General features: G+C 34.8%; 2 protein-coding genes across 3 annotated transcripts; both read left to right on the plus strand.

The window, feature by feature from the left end:
• LOC132625484 (succinate--CoA ligase [ADP-forming] subunit alpha-1, mitochondrial) lies at window positions 1-6,513 on the plus strand. Its single transcript, XM_060340146.1, has 7 exons — window positions 1-303; window positions 2,172-2,381; window positions 3,216-3,386; window positions 3,684-3,807; window positions 4,431-4,492; window positions 5,240-5,321; window positions 6,101-6,513. The coding sequence occupies exons 1-7, from the start codon at window positions 100-102 to the stop codon at window positions 6,235-6,237; spliced, it is 990 nt and encodes a 329-aa protein (XP_060196129.1). The 5' UTR covers window positions 1-99; the 3' UTR covers window positions 6,238-6,513.
• Window positions 6,514-7,927: 1,414 nt separating this feature from the next.
• LOC132625495 (nicotinamidase 2-like) lies at window positions 7,928-12,165 on the plus strand. Of its 2 annotated transcripts, XR_009576851.1 has the most exons (3): window positions 7,928-8,356; window positions 10,848-11,486; window positions 11,944-12,165. XR_009576851.1 is itself a non-coding variant. In XM_060340150.1 (2 exons), the coding sequence occupies exons 1-2, from the start codon at window positions 8,014-8,016 to the stop codon at window positions 11,096-11,098; spliced, it is 594 nt and encodes a 197-aa protein (XP_060196133.1). In that variant the 5' UTR covers window positions 7,928-8,013; the 3' UTR covers window positions 11,099-12,165. The 2 variants fall into 2 exon arrangements, 1 of the variants encoding a protein (XP_060196133.1); XM_060340150.1 differs by having other exon boundaries at window positions 10,848-12,165.
• The last annotated feature ends 6,793 nt before the right edge of the window (window positions 12,166-18,958 follow it).

An 18,958-nucleotide genomic window follows, 5' to 3' on the forward strand; every position in this document is an offset into this window, starting at 1 on the left:
ACAGGCATCATCCAAACAGGCTCTACTTTGGCCGCTCTGCCTTTACACAACGCTGCCAAAAAAAATTCTCTGTAAATCGCACTAAAACAGAGAGCATTAATGGCTCGTCAAGCCACCAAACTGATCGCAAATCTGACAACAAGACTGAGCTCAAGCAACCCTACACAGTACAGATTATTTGGATCGGCACCGCCTCCGCCAGCTGTGTTCGTTGATAAGAACACACGTGTCATCTGTCAAGGCATTACTGGCAAAAACGGCACTTTCCACACCGAACAAGCCATTGAATATGGCACCAAAATGGTACCATATTTTGTCTATGCATTCTAGTTAGTGATTTTATTTTATCTGGGTAACAAAGGTGGATCCGAAATTTTAGACCTGTAGATGCATAGTACAATACATCACAATTTAGTATAATTATTACTGTAGTATATAACCCGCTGTCTCAATTTATGTGACACTTTTCGCTTTTCGAGATTCAAACCGAACCAATGAACTTTGACTAATATTTTTTCACTAAATTGATATGAGAAAAGTTGCGCCTTAATAGTACTTTTCATTTAGTTTTTAAATATATAAATTTTAATGTTAAAATTTTGAGTTAATCTAATCCAATTTAGCTTTAAAGTTTAGTAGACTGTTGAAAAGCAAAAAGTGCCACATAAATTGGGACGGAAGGAGTAGTATGTTTTGCAAAAAAAAAAAAAATCAATTAGTACTATATATTTATAGTTTGTGCTGAAGGGAGCTTTGGAACGACGGTAATGTTGTCTTGGTGAGGTTCAAGCCATGGAATTAGTCATTAAGGCTTGCTTCGGGGTAGACTGCTTACATCACACCTTCTTGGCCTGCTTCCTGTGTTGCTCGGACTCTTTAGAAATGTTTCCAGGTGCGTGTTGGATCCTCTAAAAAATGCATTTTGGAGAATACGGCACGGGTGTGGCAACAGTTTTGGAGAGTCCGAGCAACATAGCCTGCAGCCCTTTCCCCGAACCAGACTTCTCCTTTTTGTAGTTTGAGACGGAATAGCGGGTGTACTCCCACCTGCCTCAAACTACACCTGCCCATCCTGGGTAACATGGCGTTTTTCTTATTCCTTCTTTGATAAATTAAAGAGGACATAAGGGTGAAATGAAGAGATGTGATTATACTGCTTGTAGTTTCCTTGAATTCTAATTTTGTCGATTTCAAGTTCTCACTTTCTATAAAAATAAAGGCAGAATGCGGATATCAAAATTGCTTCTGTAATATTAGTAGGATTTATCCTCCAGATGCATCAAAGAAAGTCTACCAAGGATTATTGGTTTCTCAATAAGCAGTTGCATCTCATTTCTGCATTTTAATGTTCATATGATAGATATTTTAGCCCTTTGTTCTGTTTTATTCGTTAGTAGTTCTCTAAGGATGTGTATAATAGTGCTTTCTTCCTTTGGAAATAATTTTTCACGTGCTTTGCTTCTTTTATAGTTACTGCGTATGTTAGCATAATAATTCTTTTGCTCATACTCATGTCAAAAGTCCTGGTATGATGTGCACCCAAGGGTATGTCCTCATGGTCAATCAGGTGGGTGAAAACTACGAGAAACTAGGCTTCAATTCCCCGTAGAGGTAGAAAATGCTTGGTAAATTTTTTCATCTACCTATTCCTTTGGGGCAAAGCTATCCGGTACTTGTGCCGGTGTCAGATAGCAAATACCCGGTGGTATATTCGAGCTGGGCAGGCTGACCTACATGACACCGTCACCCAAAAAAGTTCTTGTATGATGGTTTGAACTCCTTGGTGTCTTCAAGGTTTTCTCTTCATATTTTATTTTCTTGGGATTGTCACTGCTAGTAATGCTGCTAACTTTTTTAGAGTTTGCTGGTACTATTTGCAGTCGTTGGGTAGATTTCATTTGAGCAAGTATTTGAATTCATTTCTGTTGTTGCGTTCCTTCTCTATTTCTATCCTATGAAGAAAATGCTATTTTGTGTATGATCTGAGCCTATTGCAGAGAAAAAGAAAAGTTTACTCATAATGGAACTGATTTGGAAAGTTTTGTTCTCATTTCCATTGTGGATTTGCTCTGTGTGTGTGTGTGTGTGTGTGTGTGTGTGTGGGGACAATAAGAGGCTTTGAAAAGAGATTATTTTCTGTTACTCATTTTGACTTTCATGTGGTTAAATAGGTTGGTGGAGTGACACCCAAGAAGGGTGGAACAGAGCACTTGGGTCTTCCTGTTTTCAACACTGTTGAAGAGGCAAAAGCAGAGACGAAAGCTAATGCTTCAGTGATCTATGTACCTCCTCCTTTTGCTGCAGCTGCTATTATGGAGGGATTGGAGGCTGAATTGGATTTAATTGTCTGCATCACAGAGGGAATTCCTCAGCATGATATGGTAAGATACAAATCCCTCCTATTGGAATTGTCTCGTTTTTACCTCACTATAGATAAGAAAATTGTATAACGCTGGTTAAAATTTATTAAACTCTATCCTTTCACAACAATTAGAGATACATCATCCTTTTGGATAAATATGAAGTGATGCAGTAACACGTTTTTTTTTTTTCTTCATCCTATGGGACATGGATGTCAGTCCAACCTTCTGAAAGCCACACCAGAGTCCAGAGTGATCTTCACATACTGATAGATTTTAGTGCTTAATTATGAATGATGAGAAATTTGTCACCAACACGCAACTATTATGATTATGATATACAGATTGCTTATATTTTGGCATCTGTGTGGTTTTGTGGACGCGGGATTATACTCAAGCTTTGTCTCACTTATTACTGGGGGGAGGAAGAAGGAGATATTGTAGCTATGACATTGACTCCCATTAGCTCATGATTGAGTAGATTACTGGATTGCTTCAGCATATACTTTACCATCCAAATTACTCCATCTGTTTTAATTTGTGTCTTACTTTTCCTTTTAGTCTGTTTAAAAAAGAATGCCACATCTCTATATTTGGTAAGTTTTTGACTCCAACGGTCTCATTTTGTTCTTAACCACACTGCCTTTTAGGAATGACATGGCATGTTTAATATCACAATATTCAAAGGATATTTTTGGTGTTATGTTATACACACCTTTAGTTTAAGGCCACAAGATTCAATAAATGTTTCGATTGGGATTATCTTGTTAGGTGAGTTTGCACCTTTCTCTTTTCACTCTGTTATTCTCTCACTAGCTTATTTTCTTTGTGTGGCTTTACTCCGTTCAATTATAGGTCCGTGTAAAAGCTGCTCTTAAGAAGCAATCGAGAACTCGGCTGATTGGTCCGAATTGTCCAGGTATTATAAAACCAGGAGAGTGCAAAATTGGTATTATGCCTGGATACATTCACAAACCAGGACGTATTGGAATTGTTTCTCGATCTGGCACACTGACATATGAAGCGGTAAGATTTATTCTCTGGAAAAATGTTGTCTATAAAACTTGTTTAAATTGTACATATTATGCGCACCCCTCTTATTAAATTGTACATATTATGCGAACCCCTCTTGTTCATGACAAACCACTGAATATTTGGATGCTCAGAAGATTCTCTTGCAAACTTCCCAGGAGAATAGTATCTACTATATATATACTCTTTGATGTTAATATTTTGCTATACACTAAAGTTCTTTGGTGAATTTTTTTCTTTGATAAGTTGTTTTTTCTGATTTATTCTTTTTTTTTTTAATTTGATTTTTAGGTTTTCCAAACAACTGCTGTCGGCCTTGGCCAATCAACCTGTGTAGGGATTGGTGGTGATCCTTTCAATGGTACAAACTTTGTTGATTGCTTAGAGAAATTTATTGCTGATCCACAGACGGAAGGTAAATCTAACTGAAGGATTAATTTAGCTAAACTTAGTGTATAACCTGATTAGAATGACATGTTTTTTCTTCTGTATGGTAAACTGGTAGTACTATATGCACTTCTTAGCGAGATGACTCGACGACAATAAGGGAGTAATCTTCTCCAGAGTTATCAGATTGCTAAGTTACTTAAAATTTGTTACTGCCAGAGTGCAATAGTGTACGTGTAAACAACAAGACTTCGTAGGAGAAAATTTGCTAAAGAGCTTTCTCTCAATGGACATGGACCTGCCAAGCCCCAGAAATTGGGAAGAACACAAATTCCTTACCATTTACCCCCAGGGGAAGAACTGTTTGTGGTTTCTTATCAGATTCACCTTCTTCAGAAATGGAGACTTCCTTTTCTCCATGTCGTTCTTGGACCTTAGGCTTCTCGTTTACTTTACTCTCTTTTCTTTATTGAAATTTGTTGGTTTGCAAATGTTTCTGCTTTTCCCAGACTTCTATGTTGGCTTTTCTCTGTATGTTCCATTTATATGGAATTGAGAATGAGGTGATAACAGAGGTTAGAAGATCTATGCACTCTCTTGAAGGAAAATTAAGAACATCCAATCTAATCACATGTTCTTATTGTATGCCAGGTATTGTTCTTATTGGTGAGATCGGTGGCACAGCAGAAGAAGATGCTGCAGCCCTCATAAAGGTTCGTGATGATTTAAATACATTTCTCAGAGTAAAGTATTCCAATTTCTGGATTAAACTGTTGTATAGGAGGGGTAATTATGGTGATCTGAATTTCTATCCTCCTTGGTTTGAAAAATTGTTTATGATAGAGTTCAAGCCATATTTTTGAGTGCCATACTGCCAAGAATAACAGGGGTTGGCCTGGTGGCAATTGACTTGAGCCTTGGGGTGCTCCCTTTCAAGGTCTCAAGTTCGAAACCCACTGGGTGCAAACAATTTCTGAGGGCCATCGGACTGGGTAAAACCTGAATTAACCGTGGTGCACTTGCGGGAAACTCCTTGCCGAGGGCCTGTGCACCCCCGGGATTAGTCGGGGCTCTAAGAGACCCGGACACCCGGTGCTTAATCAAAAAAAAAAAAGAATAACAGTTATCTTATTGGTAAATACTATATTTTCTTTTAAATATGGCACTGTAAAATTTTAATGAGGCATATTTTGCTATTAGGTAATGAGGACCTATATCAGTTGAGAAATGCACTATAGGGGTTATCGAGGAATGCGATATAGGGGTTATCTTTTGTCTCTACTAAGAAATTGAATGTTGTGGACCCTTGAACAGTAGGACAAGATACTTCTTTTACCTTGTATGTCAGAATTTTCTGAACATCCAGTTCCTTGCCATGTCTCTGAGGTTGATTGCATTTTCAGTTGTGCTGAATAATGTTTAGTGTGCACTTTTGTTTATGTATTTTGCTACTGAAACAGGAAAGTGGAACTCAAAAGCCTGTAGTTGCATTTATTGCTGGATTGACTGCTCCCCCTGGACGGCGAATGGGTCATGCAGGAGGTATTTTGATGTTCTTTAAATATTTCAACTTTTGATTAATTTTATTCTGGTTACATACAAAGAAGTATAAGGGGCTGTTCCATGTTTAGTAAATGTTGTTCTACGTGCGCTTATGAAAAATCTCCCCTCCATATCTTTTCGACGTTTTAAAATGTTGATCAGAAGTTTTATGCTAGCATTTCTCATATCTATGTTTGGTGAAAATTGTATAATGTATTGAACTGCGCCTTCCATAAGTATTGATATCCACAAGTATTAAGGATACTTTTGCAATACCTGGCGCCGTTCTCTTTTCCTCGTCCCATTAGTATTTTTCCTATTTTTTCTTGAAAATTACCAGGAAAGGGTATGATCGCTCTTCTACTGTGTTGCTTTGCTGCATGCATGGTCACGACGATGAATGAATAATGCATGAGCTATAAAAAGATGTCTCAGATTATCTCATGTCATGCCTAGAGATAGGGCCCGTTTGGCCATAAATACCAAAAACTTTTTCACTTTTTTTTTTGGAAATTTTGAAGTTGGAGTTGTGTTTGGCCATAGTTTTTGAAATTGTAGTTTTTGGTGAAATGTAGTGTAAAAAAGTGAAAAAAGTGGAAATTTTTTGAAAAACAAGTTTTTCTTGTTTTTAGTATTCCGGAATACAACTCTGGAAAAAAGTGAATAATTTTTATGGCCAAACGCTAAAAGTAAAAAAAGTGGAAAAAATTTCCGGAAAAAAATGAATAATTTTTATGGCCAAACGCCCATAGTTTAATCCTGAATTTTCGGAATTGCAGCTATTGTATCAGGTGGAAAGGGAACAGCCCAAGACAAAATCAAAGCACTAAAAGAAGCTGGGGTTACAGTGTGTGAATCTCCTGCAAAAATTGGAGTCTCAATGCTCGAAGTGTTCAAACAGCGGGGTCTCGTGTAAGCCTGTGGCGCAACATCTTCATTCGGGAATTGTTTTTGCTTGTTTGTTCGTGGGCATGTTCGATATTATGATGCCCCGTTATCCACCATAACCAATTTTTGGCAGATAATAACAAAGAGAAAATTTGATGGATATACATTGTTATCCAAGAACTGTCAACAAACTGTGACAGGGTTTAATGTTGATACTTCAGAATTCATTGTTATTTTAGGTCCGATTTTTCATGTGATGACAGGATGTTGCAATAATGCAAATATGTTTATTTTGATTGCATTATTTTTTGAACAAAGCAAACTCATAATCCAAGATTGTTATTATCCCTTCCCTGAGGTGGCTGATGATGTTAGCTAGTGATTGTTATGAAGTGATAGTTGAAGGTAATAATTAATGGTAATGACTAGCGGTGAATATGGTGGATGTACGGTTGAGGCTAGTGGTGATGATAGCTGGAGGTGGTGGTTGTAAAAAGAAAAAGAAAGAGTCTTTAATCAGCTGAGATCTAAATGGTTTAAATTCATATATTCATTCAACAATTAGAACTTTGTATGACAATATTATTTGAGATTAGTTAATTATATTACTTTCAAAAAATAAAAAAAAGAACTCTAAATTTCATCCAGATAATCCCAATTCAGAGCATTTCCTTTAAATGAAAAAGAAAAAAGAAAATGAAATGATAATAGCAAGGAAAGGTATGCACTCTCTACTCACTTCCATGCTTATATAGGCTGATAATTAAGGGCCCGTTTGGCCATAAATACCAAAAATTTTTTCACTTTTTTTTTGGAATTTTTGAAGTTGGAGTTGTGTTTGGCCATAGTTTTTGAAATTATAGTTTTTGGTGAAATATAGTGTAAAAAAATTTAAAAAGTTGAAAAATTTCGAAAAATAAGTTTTTCTTGTTTTTAGTATTCTGAAGTACAACTCCGGAAAAAAGTGAATAATTTTTATGGCCAAACGCTAAAAGTAAAAAAAGTGAAAAAAATTTCCGAAAAAAAGTGAATAATTTTTATGACCAAACGCCCGCTAAACCTCCAAATTTCAACACAATTTTGCTCACTTTCTTCATCTCTCACCGGGAGAATTCTGTGGGGGTGATATTCACGCGCCACCGTCACAAGTTACCAGATAATCTGATTACGATTTTTGCCATGATATACTAGTGGTGGAACAGAGATAATTATTAGAGAAAATGACAAAAATGGTCCTTATGTTTGAGGATAGGTTCAAGATGATAGTCCCTTAAGTATATACTAAACAGTTTTGGCCCTTTAAGTTTGTCAAAAATTAACACATTTCTCCATTAAATATTTATCATACTCTACCTGCTATGTTTGACGGTAACTATAAAATATAGCCGTAACTCACATTTCGTACAATTTTTGTAATTTTTTGTAATTTTTATAATCTGGTGCACCTTTATGTGGTGTAAATTTTTTATGTCTTTTTTGTTGTGTAATACAATTTTGTGGTGCATATTTAGGATTTGATAAGATTTCCTTGTTGTTTATGTTAAATTACTTTTTTCTCATAATTTCTTCAATTCTAACAAACAATCTGACACATATTTGACGGAAACCAAAAGCATTAAATTTTAACAAATTTAAGGGACAAAAATTATTTAGTACATATTTAAGGAACTATTTTAAACCTACCTCAAACATAAAGGGACCTAAGACGAACAGAAAGATACACGTGGCTGACAGATAGAGGTCCTCGAAGACACTATTTATAGGCTGATCATTCAAGACAATTTTGCTCACTTCCTCATCTACAATGGCTTCTTCATCATCATACAAGAACTATGAGACCCGAACCCGAAATCCCGACCCGAAATCTGCAGTTCTATTGGTTATAGACATGCAAAACTACTTTTACTCTATGGGCAAGCCTATTCTGCCTGCCATCAACACAACAATTGAACTCTGCCGGCAAAATTCCGTGCCGGTGATATTCACGCGCCACTGTCATAAGTCACCGGATGATTACGGCATGTTATATGAGTGGTGGAATGGAGATATTATTAGAGATGGTACAGTTGAAGCTCAACTTATAACGGAGTTGGATAAGAGAGATAGTGATTTAGTGGTGGAGAAGCATACTTACAGTGCCTTCAGAGGTATAGTTTTGTAGTGATTTAGTTTAATTGAATCAATTTTTTAGATTCTGGGTGTGTTTGGTATGAAGGAAAATGCTTTCTTGGAAAATAAGAGCCTGTTTGGATGGACTTATGCCTGTAAGCTGCAAATAGCTTATAAGCTAAAAAAAATAAGTTGGGATAGTTTAACTTATTTTTTTTTAACTTATAAGCTGCTTTACATAAGATAAGTCAAATGGGCCTAATTATTTTTTTGAGCTTATTTTAAGCACAAATGACTTTAAGCAGATCAGCCAAACACTAAAATAAAGCTGAAAATAGCTTATAAGTAACTTATAAGCCAATCCAAACGAGCTCTAAGTGGGTTTATTACTTATTTTCTAGAGTGCAGTAAGTAAGTAAGTAAAAATATATTATCCAAAGAGGGAGCATTTGTATGTAATCTAGCAACGCATTATTGGGGTGGTTCAGGGTTGGTCTTGGGTGGGATCAGGGATGGTCAGGGGTTGGGGTTGGGGTTGTTGGGTGGGTGGGGAGGAGACAATGAATTTGGAATATAACTTATGGACTTTGTTTTCCTACTTCCCGTGTTTGGCCATAGAAACCAAAAAAAAAAAAAAAATCATTTTTTTTTGGAATTTTGAAGTTGGAGTTGTGCTTGGCCATCGCTTTTGCAAATAATATTTTGTTGTTGAAATGTACTTTTTCAACAAGATTTTGGTTGTGAAAAAAGTGAAAAATAAGGTTTTGCTTGTTTTTCAAATTCCAAATACAACTTGAAGTTGTATTTGAAGTTTTCATGGCCAAACGCTGATTTTTTAAAAAAAGTAAAAAAATTCCGGAAAAAGTGAATAATTCTTATGGCCAAATGGGTCCTAGGAAACTTGCAGTGAAAATTTTGACCAACCAAACAACAGAAAATTGGAAAAGTTTTCCTCCACACCAAACACACTCTTATTTCAGTTTCATTTTCTATGGATTTTTTTTGCTTGCTCTGGATTTCCTTTTTGTTCAATTTTTAACTTTTTGTTACTGCTAAGTAGTCATTCAGACATGAACTGGTTGAACAACAACAACAACATACCCTGTGTAACCCCACAAACATGAACTAATTGATAGTTACAAAATAAATAGAATTTGAAAGTTTGAAATTGTGTTTTGGACACGAAAATACAGTTAAAGTTAAAGTTTTCTGAGTTAAAACTTGAAACAACTCCTAAATTTTGTTTTGCATTATATTTTAAGTTTGAAGTTGAAATAACAGGTCAATTATGATAAATAGACATTTATTTAATAATCTTTGAATATTCTTCTAAATTTTTTTTAAAAAAATATGTCTGGACAAACGGGTGTTGCTCAAGGGAAACCAAAATTCACGTTGACATAATGAATTAATCCACTATATTTATAGAATAAAACTTATCGCCTAATATGAACATTTATGCTTAATGTGGAAATGAAATTATGACTTACTGAGTTACTGTGGTTTATGCTTATTATACTATGGAATTTATCACTGTTGTTAATTATGTAGCATGGGCAAAATAATCTAATATATGGACAAAAATCAATGGCATGAGTTGAGCTTAAATGAAGTAACGAGGATTCATATAGCCGACGACAACTTGTTTGAGACTGAGGCATAGTTATTATTATTTATTTTGACCTAATTGATATTCAGTTATGCTTTAGTTTTCTAGTTACTGATGTATTGAATGTAACATTTTGCGTATGGAAGGGATGCATAAAGTTATCAATATTATTACCCCACAAAAGAATGACAATAAAGAGTTCTTTTAATATAAAAGCAAGTGGAATGATTTCTCTGATTAGCACAACCTGGAAGCAAGTGAATGTACATATATGAAAGGGAAAAGGGAATAGGTTCAAGCTATCGTAATTTTAACAAAAAACATGAAATTTCTATATTTTTTTCTTTCTATATTTATTTCTACTTTTTTCTAAAATCATGACAGGGAGAACCATTATCGTTTCCTCTCAATGGACCTTTTTATATTATGTTACGATATATGATCGTTCGCCTTTTCATTACTTTGGCCTGGAGCCAGTCTAGGGTGTAGGCCAGGTTTTGTTTTATCTGGGCCAAAAACTGGTCCCTCTGCTCTTATGGGAAAAGTCGTTCCGATCCTTTTCTCGGGGACAACCTTCCAGCTCCGGACAGGTGTCTGACTCTATACAGCGTGTTACCACTTAGCAGAATCCCGTGTTTTCAATGAACAATCGCTATCCGGGGCTTTAGTCTAGTGGTAAGAGTGCAAGTGTGCAACACATTCAAATCTTATCCCTGACAAAAGCCGGATGTTTAATTGAAGAATGGTGGGAGGACGGGATCTATCGAGTTTCTAATCATGTCCTACTGGCCCTAGGGTACTTTTCGGTTACCAAAAAGGAAAAGAAATTAGTATCAGGAGGAAACCTTTAGGAATCTTTTAATTTGTTTTTCCTGAAACTATAGAAATGCTACTAATTACTATTTACAAACATTTTGCAGATACTAACCTAGAGGAGAAACTGTTGGATATGGGGATAAAGGAGGTAATAGTGACTGGAGTAATGACAAACCTGTGTTGTGAGACCACAGCCAGAGAGGCATTTATAAGAGGGTTCAGAGTCTTCTTTTCCACAGATGCTACTGCAACTTCTTCAGCAGAATTGCATGATGCTACACTCAAGAACTTAGCTTATGGTTTCACTTATTTGGTTGACTGCAAAAGGATTCAAGCTGCCTTTTCGAATCCCTGAGCACTCAGTAATCAGGCACAACAGTCTATGCCGCTCGTACTCTTCAAAAATGTCAACTCGTGCGTGCTGGATCCTCCTAAAGTAGTGCATCTTTGGAGGTGCTGGATCCTCCTAAAGTAGTGCATTTTTGGAGGATATGACACATGAGTGCACCAACATTTTTGAAGAGGCCGAGCAATATGACAACTATGACTAGATATTAGTCATTTCCGTTCCAATTTATGTGATGCACTTTGATTGCCCTGTGCATGGAGTTTAAAAAAGGGAAGGCGTTTGAAAACTTGTGGCCTAAGCCCGTTTGGACATTAGTGTTTGCTTAATACATTAGGATGATTTTCTGGTTAGTTTCCGTGGATGAGTTTTTCAAATTTGAAACCAGCTTTTTCATGTAAGATTTTTCCTCACCATACTTTCAACCTTTATTCATGAAATGCATGTCGAAATACAACTTTAACTTTTAATTTTCAACTTCAACTTCAAACACTATTTTTTTCTACATATCTCTCCACTCATATCCAAACGCCTATTGAAACAAGGCACATGTATTTGTATCGTTATAAATCATTTCACTAAGAGTAAAACGAAAAATTTAAAGTTATTGTTTTTAAGTATATAGATCTATCATTTTTTTTTTTGGCATAGGAAAGGGAATTACATATATTGGGAAAGGAAGAATGAATCAGTACAAACATTGTTCTGTATTGCAAAAAACAAAATAAAATTGTGAATAACGATAGCCAATTGGTTCACATTGTTGTTTTGAGCTTTACGTGTTTACCATAAAATAGATTAGTAGCTGACTAGTAATATTCATGATGAGATTTCATGGTGCATGTTATTTGCAGGTGATATTGTAGCTGGCCAAATTAGCGAGGGAGAAAGAGGAACCATGGAGAAGTACTTTAGCTAGTAAATATTTTAGAAGTAGTAGATGTAATATAGAATAAATACATGCCTAGTTTTATCCTGCATAAGAGAGATGACGATGAAGTTAGATTGCATAGTTGTGGCATGTAATAGTAAACATAAAGTATTATATTCAGTGTGTTTGGAAAATGCTTGGTAGATTAAGATGTAACACTGAATTAAAATAAGATGGTTGAAATAAAGAAGTACAACGTAATGCTATATGAAAAGAAAAAGAAAAAAAAAACTCATAAAGTGAAATGTAAGTAGAGTGCAATAAAATATTATTCTACATGGAAGTATGCCTTTGTGTCCCAACACAGGTTGGACAACACAGATAGACTCATGTTAATTATTCGACACCTTTTTTCTAGTTTTCAACTGTTTTATTGTATTTTGTTCCTTTAGTTAATCCAGTAATTGAGTAAATGATGTACTCAGGTTAATTTTTTTTTTGTTTCTTTAAATTAGGGAAAATGAGATAAAAATAAAAAGATGAGAAGGTTCAAAAAAAGTTCCTTTAAATGTCACTTAGCAGTTTTTGTCCTTTAAATTTATCAAGAGTAAGATAATCTGACTTTTACCAAACTCTCATTGCTAAATCTAACTCGTAGAGTATAAATTTTTGTGAATGAAACGTGATTTAGATCTTCTGTCATTAGCAGATTTCCCAAAATACGAAACATTACAAATAGCACCTATAACTTTAATGTTATGCTGCTTCTCAAAATACTCGTGTAAGAGAAAAAGAAGCTCTATTTACAAATTTTGCTTCCTTTTTTCTCCTTTTTCCCTTTTGGGGCAAATGATAATGGAGCGACCCAACCTTACATTTTACAATTCATATACCATATCTTTTTTCACAGTACCCAAGATAGACGAATATTTACATGAATATTAGCCGATTTATTTTCTTATTAAACAAGAGTACCATAGATTTTTGTCAATAATCACGAAAACTGCAACATGAAGATCTACACTGGACACAAAAGTATAGATAAAAAATAACAATGTGTAGTCTCTTTAAATGTCACCTAGCATTTTTTGTCCTTTAAATTTAAGAGTGAGAAAATTAGATTTCTGTTAGATTTTTACAAAACTTTGATCGTTAAATCTAAGTAAACTCTGTGTGTGTGTGTTTTTTTTCAAAACAGAAACACCATACATTGCCACATGACAATCTTCACCACCACCACCAACATGCCCAGTGTGGTTTCATAAGTGAGATCTGGAAAGGGTAAAATGTTCGAAGACCTTACCCCTACCTTTATGAGGTAGGGAGACTGTTTTCGATAGACTATCGGCTCAAAAGAAAAGACAGTGATGTGACAACAAACATCAAGGTAAAAAGCATGGTATCAAGTGAAATATGACAACAAAAATAGCATGATAAAAAGCAAATGAGGTAACAAATGGTAATACATATTAAAGAAACAAAACTACACGGCTACTACCTACTGCTACAGAGATCACTAGGCTACCTACTAACCCTCGACCTCCACACCTTTCTATCTAGGGTCACTTCCTCAGTAAGCTGTAGCTGTGCTATGTCCTGTCTAATCACCTCCCCTTAGTTCTTTTTTCGGCCGGCCTCTACCTCTCCTAACTCCTATTATAGTCAGCCTCCTACACCTCTTTACAGGCGCATCCACACATCTCCTCTTCACATGCCCGAACCATCTTAGTTTCGCTTCCCTCATCTTTTCCGCCATGGGAGCCACTTCCACCCTGCCCCGATAACTTCGTTCCTAACCATATCCTAGTATGGCCACACATCTATTTGAGCATCCTCATCTCGGTTACACTCATCTTCTGAACGTGGGTATTCTTGACTGGCCAATACTCTGTCTCATACAACAAGATCGGTCTAACCACTACTTTGTAGAACTTACCTTTTAAGCCTTGGTGACACATTCTTATCGCATAAAAATCTTCACCAATCAAAATAATAAATCAAGAATAACAAAAACTGTCAAAAAGTAGATGAGACTCTTTAATAGATAAAAAATAATACAAACTATAAAAGCTGTAGTTCCAATGTGAGTTTGCGTTAAATATTTTCTCTTTTTACGGAATCATTTTAATTTAGCAATCAAATTTTAGTAAGTATCGGATGGAGACATAACATGGTCACTTTAACAAACTTAAGGATCAAAATTTCTCTCAGGTGATACTTGAAGGAATTATTTTAAATCTACTACTAAAGATAGGGGACCATTTTGGTTATTATCTCCTTCAAATTAAGATATTCTTTGCCTTGAAATGATGTTGCTTATGGTAGGTAGAACTCACACATAGTTGATACTTACAGAGTAATTTTATATTAATTACTTACCATAATATTCTTTGGAAACTGAATTATTTCCGCAAGAACCAATCATACAATACCAAGAGTAAATACTTATCTGCACGAGTGTTCACATCAAATAATTTACCTTGAAAGCTTATGGTAGGTAGATCTCATACATCATCTATGTGATTGTGTTATATCAATTACTTTCCATATAACATGGTTTGGAAACTTAATTATTATCGTCATATTATAACCTAAGATTAAATATTTCCTATATAAAGGGACTAGTCCAGACTTTCACAACTCGTACAATAGTAACAAAAAAAAGAGGGCTTTTCATACTTAATCTGCATGCTTCTTTTTATTATTGCTGCTCCTGTTAGGAGAGACAATTAGAGGATGGTCTAATACACCAAAAATACTGGTCCTCAATTCCTTTTGTAAAATTTTTACGAATTTTTATTATGTGTTGTCTGGCTTTGTGGTCATTAGTACCTATAGGTCATGGATAGGTTTTGGGCTAATCTTGGTCCTCCTTTTGTTTAATTTCTCTCCTTCTCTGGGGCCAGGCATAGTATATAATTAGGTGATTCATCCATCTCTTTTTGTCTAGATAGAAACTTCCGAGTCTTCCATTGAACTAAGTTTAACAAACCCTTGCTAATATAGAAGTATTTGAGAAACCTTTTCCATTTAAAAAAAAAAATGAAAGTATTTGAGAATGTTAACTTTTTGGGTCTCTTGTGATGAACAAAGGGGTGGTCTAGTAAGTAGCCCTCTAATACTTTTCTGTGCAACGTGTATCATTTTTTTCGCAAATATGTGGGTGAAGATAATTTTGGAGCTAGATGATATTCACTTTTTGTGATGGATGAATAAAAATATGATGTTTCCGATCAATATTTTTTTTAGTGTAGTCTGGTTTGTTGCCTTTTTCCCGTAGTTATCTTTCATCCCTTAATTTAAAAACGAATAAGCTTTATAATCTTTGAATTGCTTGTCCTTATTGTTGGGCATGATGGAGAATACATTTAAAATGAACTGACTTCTGGAGAGTAAAGCAAATGCATGTTCAACAGTATAATAGCTTTTCTATTTCCCCGCGGAACAGGTTTTCATCATGCGGATTGCTTCTGACAACAAAGCTGATATACTTGATCTCATAAAGTTATATGAAGATGCTCCGGATGTATTGGATGACTGCTTAACACACATACTGCATTCTACAAGAGTGCTGAAGTTTGGTAAGAAAAACATTATCTTGTTGGGAGATGCCCACAGATTAAAAGAATGCTATCACCCAACAAGATAAATGTTTTTCTTACCAAACTTCAGCACTCTTGTAGAATGCAGTATGCTTGTTAAGCAGTCATCCAATACATCCGGAGCATTTTCATATAACTTTATGAGATCAAGTATATAAACTTTGTTGTCAGAAGCAATCTGCATGATGGAAACCTGTTCCATGGGGAAATAAAAAAGCTATTATACTGTTGAACATGCATTTGCTTTACTTTTTAGAAGTCAGTTCATTTTAAATGTATACTCCATCATGCCCAACAATACGGACAATCAAATCAAAGATTATAAGGCTTATTCATTTCTAAATTAAGGAATGAAAGGTAACTACGCGAAAAGGCAACAAACCAGACTACACTAAAAAAAATATTGATCGGAAACATCATAATTTTATTCATCCGTCACAAAAAGCGAATATCATCTAGCTCCAAAATTGTCTCACCAACATATTGCAAAAAGAAAAAAAGAGATATGTTGCACAGAAAAGCATTAGAGGGCTACTTACTAGATCACCCCTTTGTTCATCATAAGAGACACAAAAAGTTAACATTCTCATTATACTTCCATATTTTAAAAAAAAAATTTGGAACAGGTTTCTCAAAATACTTCCATATTAGCAAGGGTTTGTCAAACTCAGTTCAATGGAAGTCTCGGAACCCTCAATCTAGACAAAATAAAGAGATGGATGAATCACCTAATTATGTACTATGCCTAATCCCAGAGGGAGAGAAATTAAACAAAAGGAGGACCAAGATTAGCCAGAACCTATCCATGACCTATAGGCCATTAGCACCACAGGCGGGCAAGATGCCGGATATTTAATTATAACGCTATGGTAGTTCAAGGCCGAGATAGTGTTGGTCAACCAATTAATGTGGCTTGTGAGGTGCAACAATTATTAGGAAATAATCGAGTTAGGACGAAGTTTGAAAGACTATGACAGAATATTAGTCATTCCATTTCAATTTATATGTGATGCACTTTGACTGGACATGAAATTTAATAAAAAATAAAGACGTTTGAAACTTGTGGTTTAAGCCATTTGGACATGAGTTCTTTTTTTCAAAAAACTTTCAAAATGTTATTTGGTTATACATCAAAATGAATTTTTGGCTAGTTCTTGAAGATGATATTTTTGAATTACAGATTTTTTTTCTCTCTCATAACTTTAACTTTTATTCATAGAGAAACGAATGTCGCGACACAAATTCAACTTCTAAATGTTATTTTACAATTTCTAGATACTACTCTTTGTCAAATATCGCTCAATTCATGGCCAAACACCTATTAAAACAAGCCACATAGATTGTATCTGTTTTAAATCATTTGATTAAGAGTAAGCGTAAAGTTTAAAGTTAAATTATTTTTAAGTATATAAACGTATCTTTGTATCTGTTATAGATCATTTCATTAAGAGTATCATTTTTTTCGGAATAGAAAAGTGAATCACGTAAGTTGGGGTAGAGGGAGTATGAGTTAGAACCACTGTAACACATCGTTCTGTATATTATGTGAAGTTGCAAAAGAAAAAAAATGTTGTGAATAACCATAGTGATCGGTTCACTATTGCATTGAGCCTTTACTTATTGACCATAGGTACGACTAGATTAGTATCTGATTAGTAATACTCAGTATACCACAACATGAAATGCACCTTATCAAATGGGATGAAGAAAGTGCAAAAAAGCTGACTATACTTTCGAGAAATGCGAAAGTTTGTGAGTGATGGGACATGCAGTAAAAAGTTAGATTTTCTAGCTAGTTAGAATAACTTTCGACATGGTTCAAAAATTCAAAAGTAACTTTACTATGTTATTTCTATAACTTGAATGATCATTTAAGTAAGATTTTCAGGCAAATTATGTCAAGGAAAATATGTCGCAATACGCCTATGCAAAAGCAGATCAGAGATTTGGAAGTTCTACGTGTCACAGCGCTTTGAATATTAGCTCAACATTTTGCATAAGCAGTATCAATATTTAAAAACCAATAATTAACATTTATCATCAATTTTGTAGACAAGGAAGATCCTTGGCTGATGACTCTGTGGTCTATTTTAGTTTTTATAAACGGAAAAGGGCCAAAATTACCCCTGAACTTTGAAAAATAGTTCATCCATACCCTTCGTTATACTTTAGGGCCAATTATACCCTTACAGTTATACTATGGGGTCAATTATACCCTTATGTCTAACGGCTGCCACGTGGCATCATCTCAGCCCTTCAAAATTATTTTACCCTCAAATAATTTTTTACCCACTAAAATAACTCAAAACGACCCGAATTTTTTTTTTCCAGCAAAAATAATACGAAATTATTTTTATATTTTTTCTGGAAAAATAATTCCCTATTATTTTTGCTGGAAAAAAAAATTCGGGTCGTTTTGAGTTATTTTAGTGGGTAAAAAATTATTTGAGGGTAAAATAATTTTGAAGGGCTGAGATGATGCCACGTGGCAGCCGTTAGACATAAGGGTATAATTGACCCCATAGTATAACTGTAAGGGTATAATTGGCCCTAAAGTATAACGAAGGGTATGGATGAACTATTTTTCAAAGTTCAGGGGTAATTTTGACCCTTTTCCGTTTTATAAAAGCTCACTTGAATATTTGTCAAAAGAAAAAAGTCTAAGTAGACTCGAATCATTGACCACTATAAGCAAGATTAAGCTTTTAATCAGCAAACCAGGAAGCACTGTTTATCACGCTGGTAAGAAAAATCAAGCTTCTTGTGCGTCTTACTAGATTATTTACCACCATAAGAAAATTTGAGATCAATAAATCTTAACTATGACAAGAATTGCATTGCCAATTTAAACCATAAAAGGCAACTCAACTTTCACTTATTGCACAATATAAATATCAAATTAAATCTTTATAAACTTTATTTACTTACTGGACATTAATATTCCAAATGGTCCAACCATTTTAATGCCCACAAGAAACTTTACTTTACGGCTAAAATAAAATAATGAGTCTAATCTTAATTACATTGAATAAATTAAGTCTCAAAATGAATTGATTATGTCACATGTCATAAACCTCAATTGGACTTCATAATTAACACATAGCTTCGAAGCAGAGCTTAATAGGCAAAACTATGGAATTAAACCAACTTACTACGTTAGGAAATCTTTAAAACAATAGTTAAAGATTGATATAGATAAAGGTGTACTTTCTTAATGAAGAACTAGCCGTTTAAGACTAGGCTTTGACGCCACGTGTAAACATAAACTTTAAGCAGAGAAGTTCATGCTATCCCATAAATTTGATATGCATATCAGGATTTTGAACGTGCTAATCTTATAGAGCAACATTACATAGAACATACTTGAAGCTGAAGACATAATCACAAAGAGGAAGC

The sequence above is a fragment of the Lycium barbarum genome, chromosome 2, assembly GCF_019175385.1.
Source record: "Lycium barbarum isolate Lr01 chromosome 2, ASM1917538v2, whole genome shotgun sequence".
NCBI classification, from domain to species: domain Eukaryota; kingdom Viridiplantae; phylum Streptophyta; class Magnoliopsida; order Solanales; family Solanaceae; genus Lycium; species Lycium barbarum.

Coding starts and splice junctions, on each gene's coding strand:
- LOC132625495 (XM_060340150.1), top strand. CDS start 8,014: ATGGCTTCTTCATCATCATACAAGAACTATGAGACCCGAACCCGAAAT. Junction 8,357..10,847: donor TACTTACAGTGCCTTCAGAG/GTATAGTTTTGT, acceptor AACATTTTGCAG/ATACTAACCTAGAGGAGAAA.
- LOC132625484 (XM_060340146.1), top strand. CDS start 100: ATGGCTCGTCAAGCCACCAAACTGATCGCAAATCTGACAACAAGACTG. Junction 2,382..3,215: donor GAATTCCTCAGCATGATATG/GTAAGATACAAA, acceptor GTTCAATTATAG/GTCCGTGTAAAAGCTGCTCT. Junction 3,387..3,683: donor GCACACTGACATATGAAGCG/GTAAGATTTATT, acceptor TTTGATTTTTAG/GTTTTCCAAACAACTGCTGT.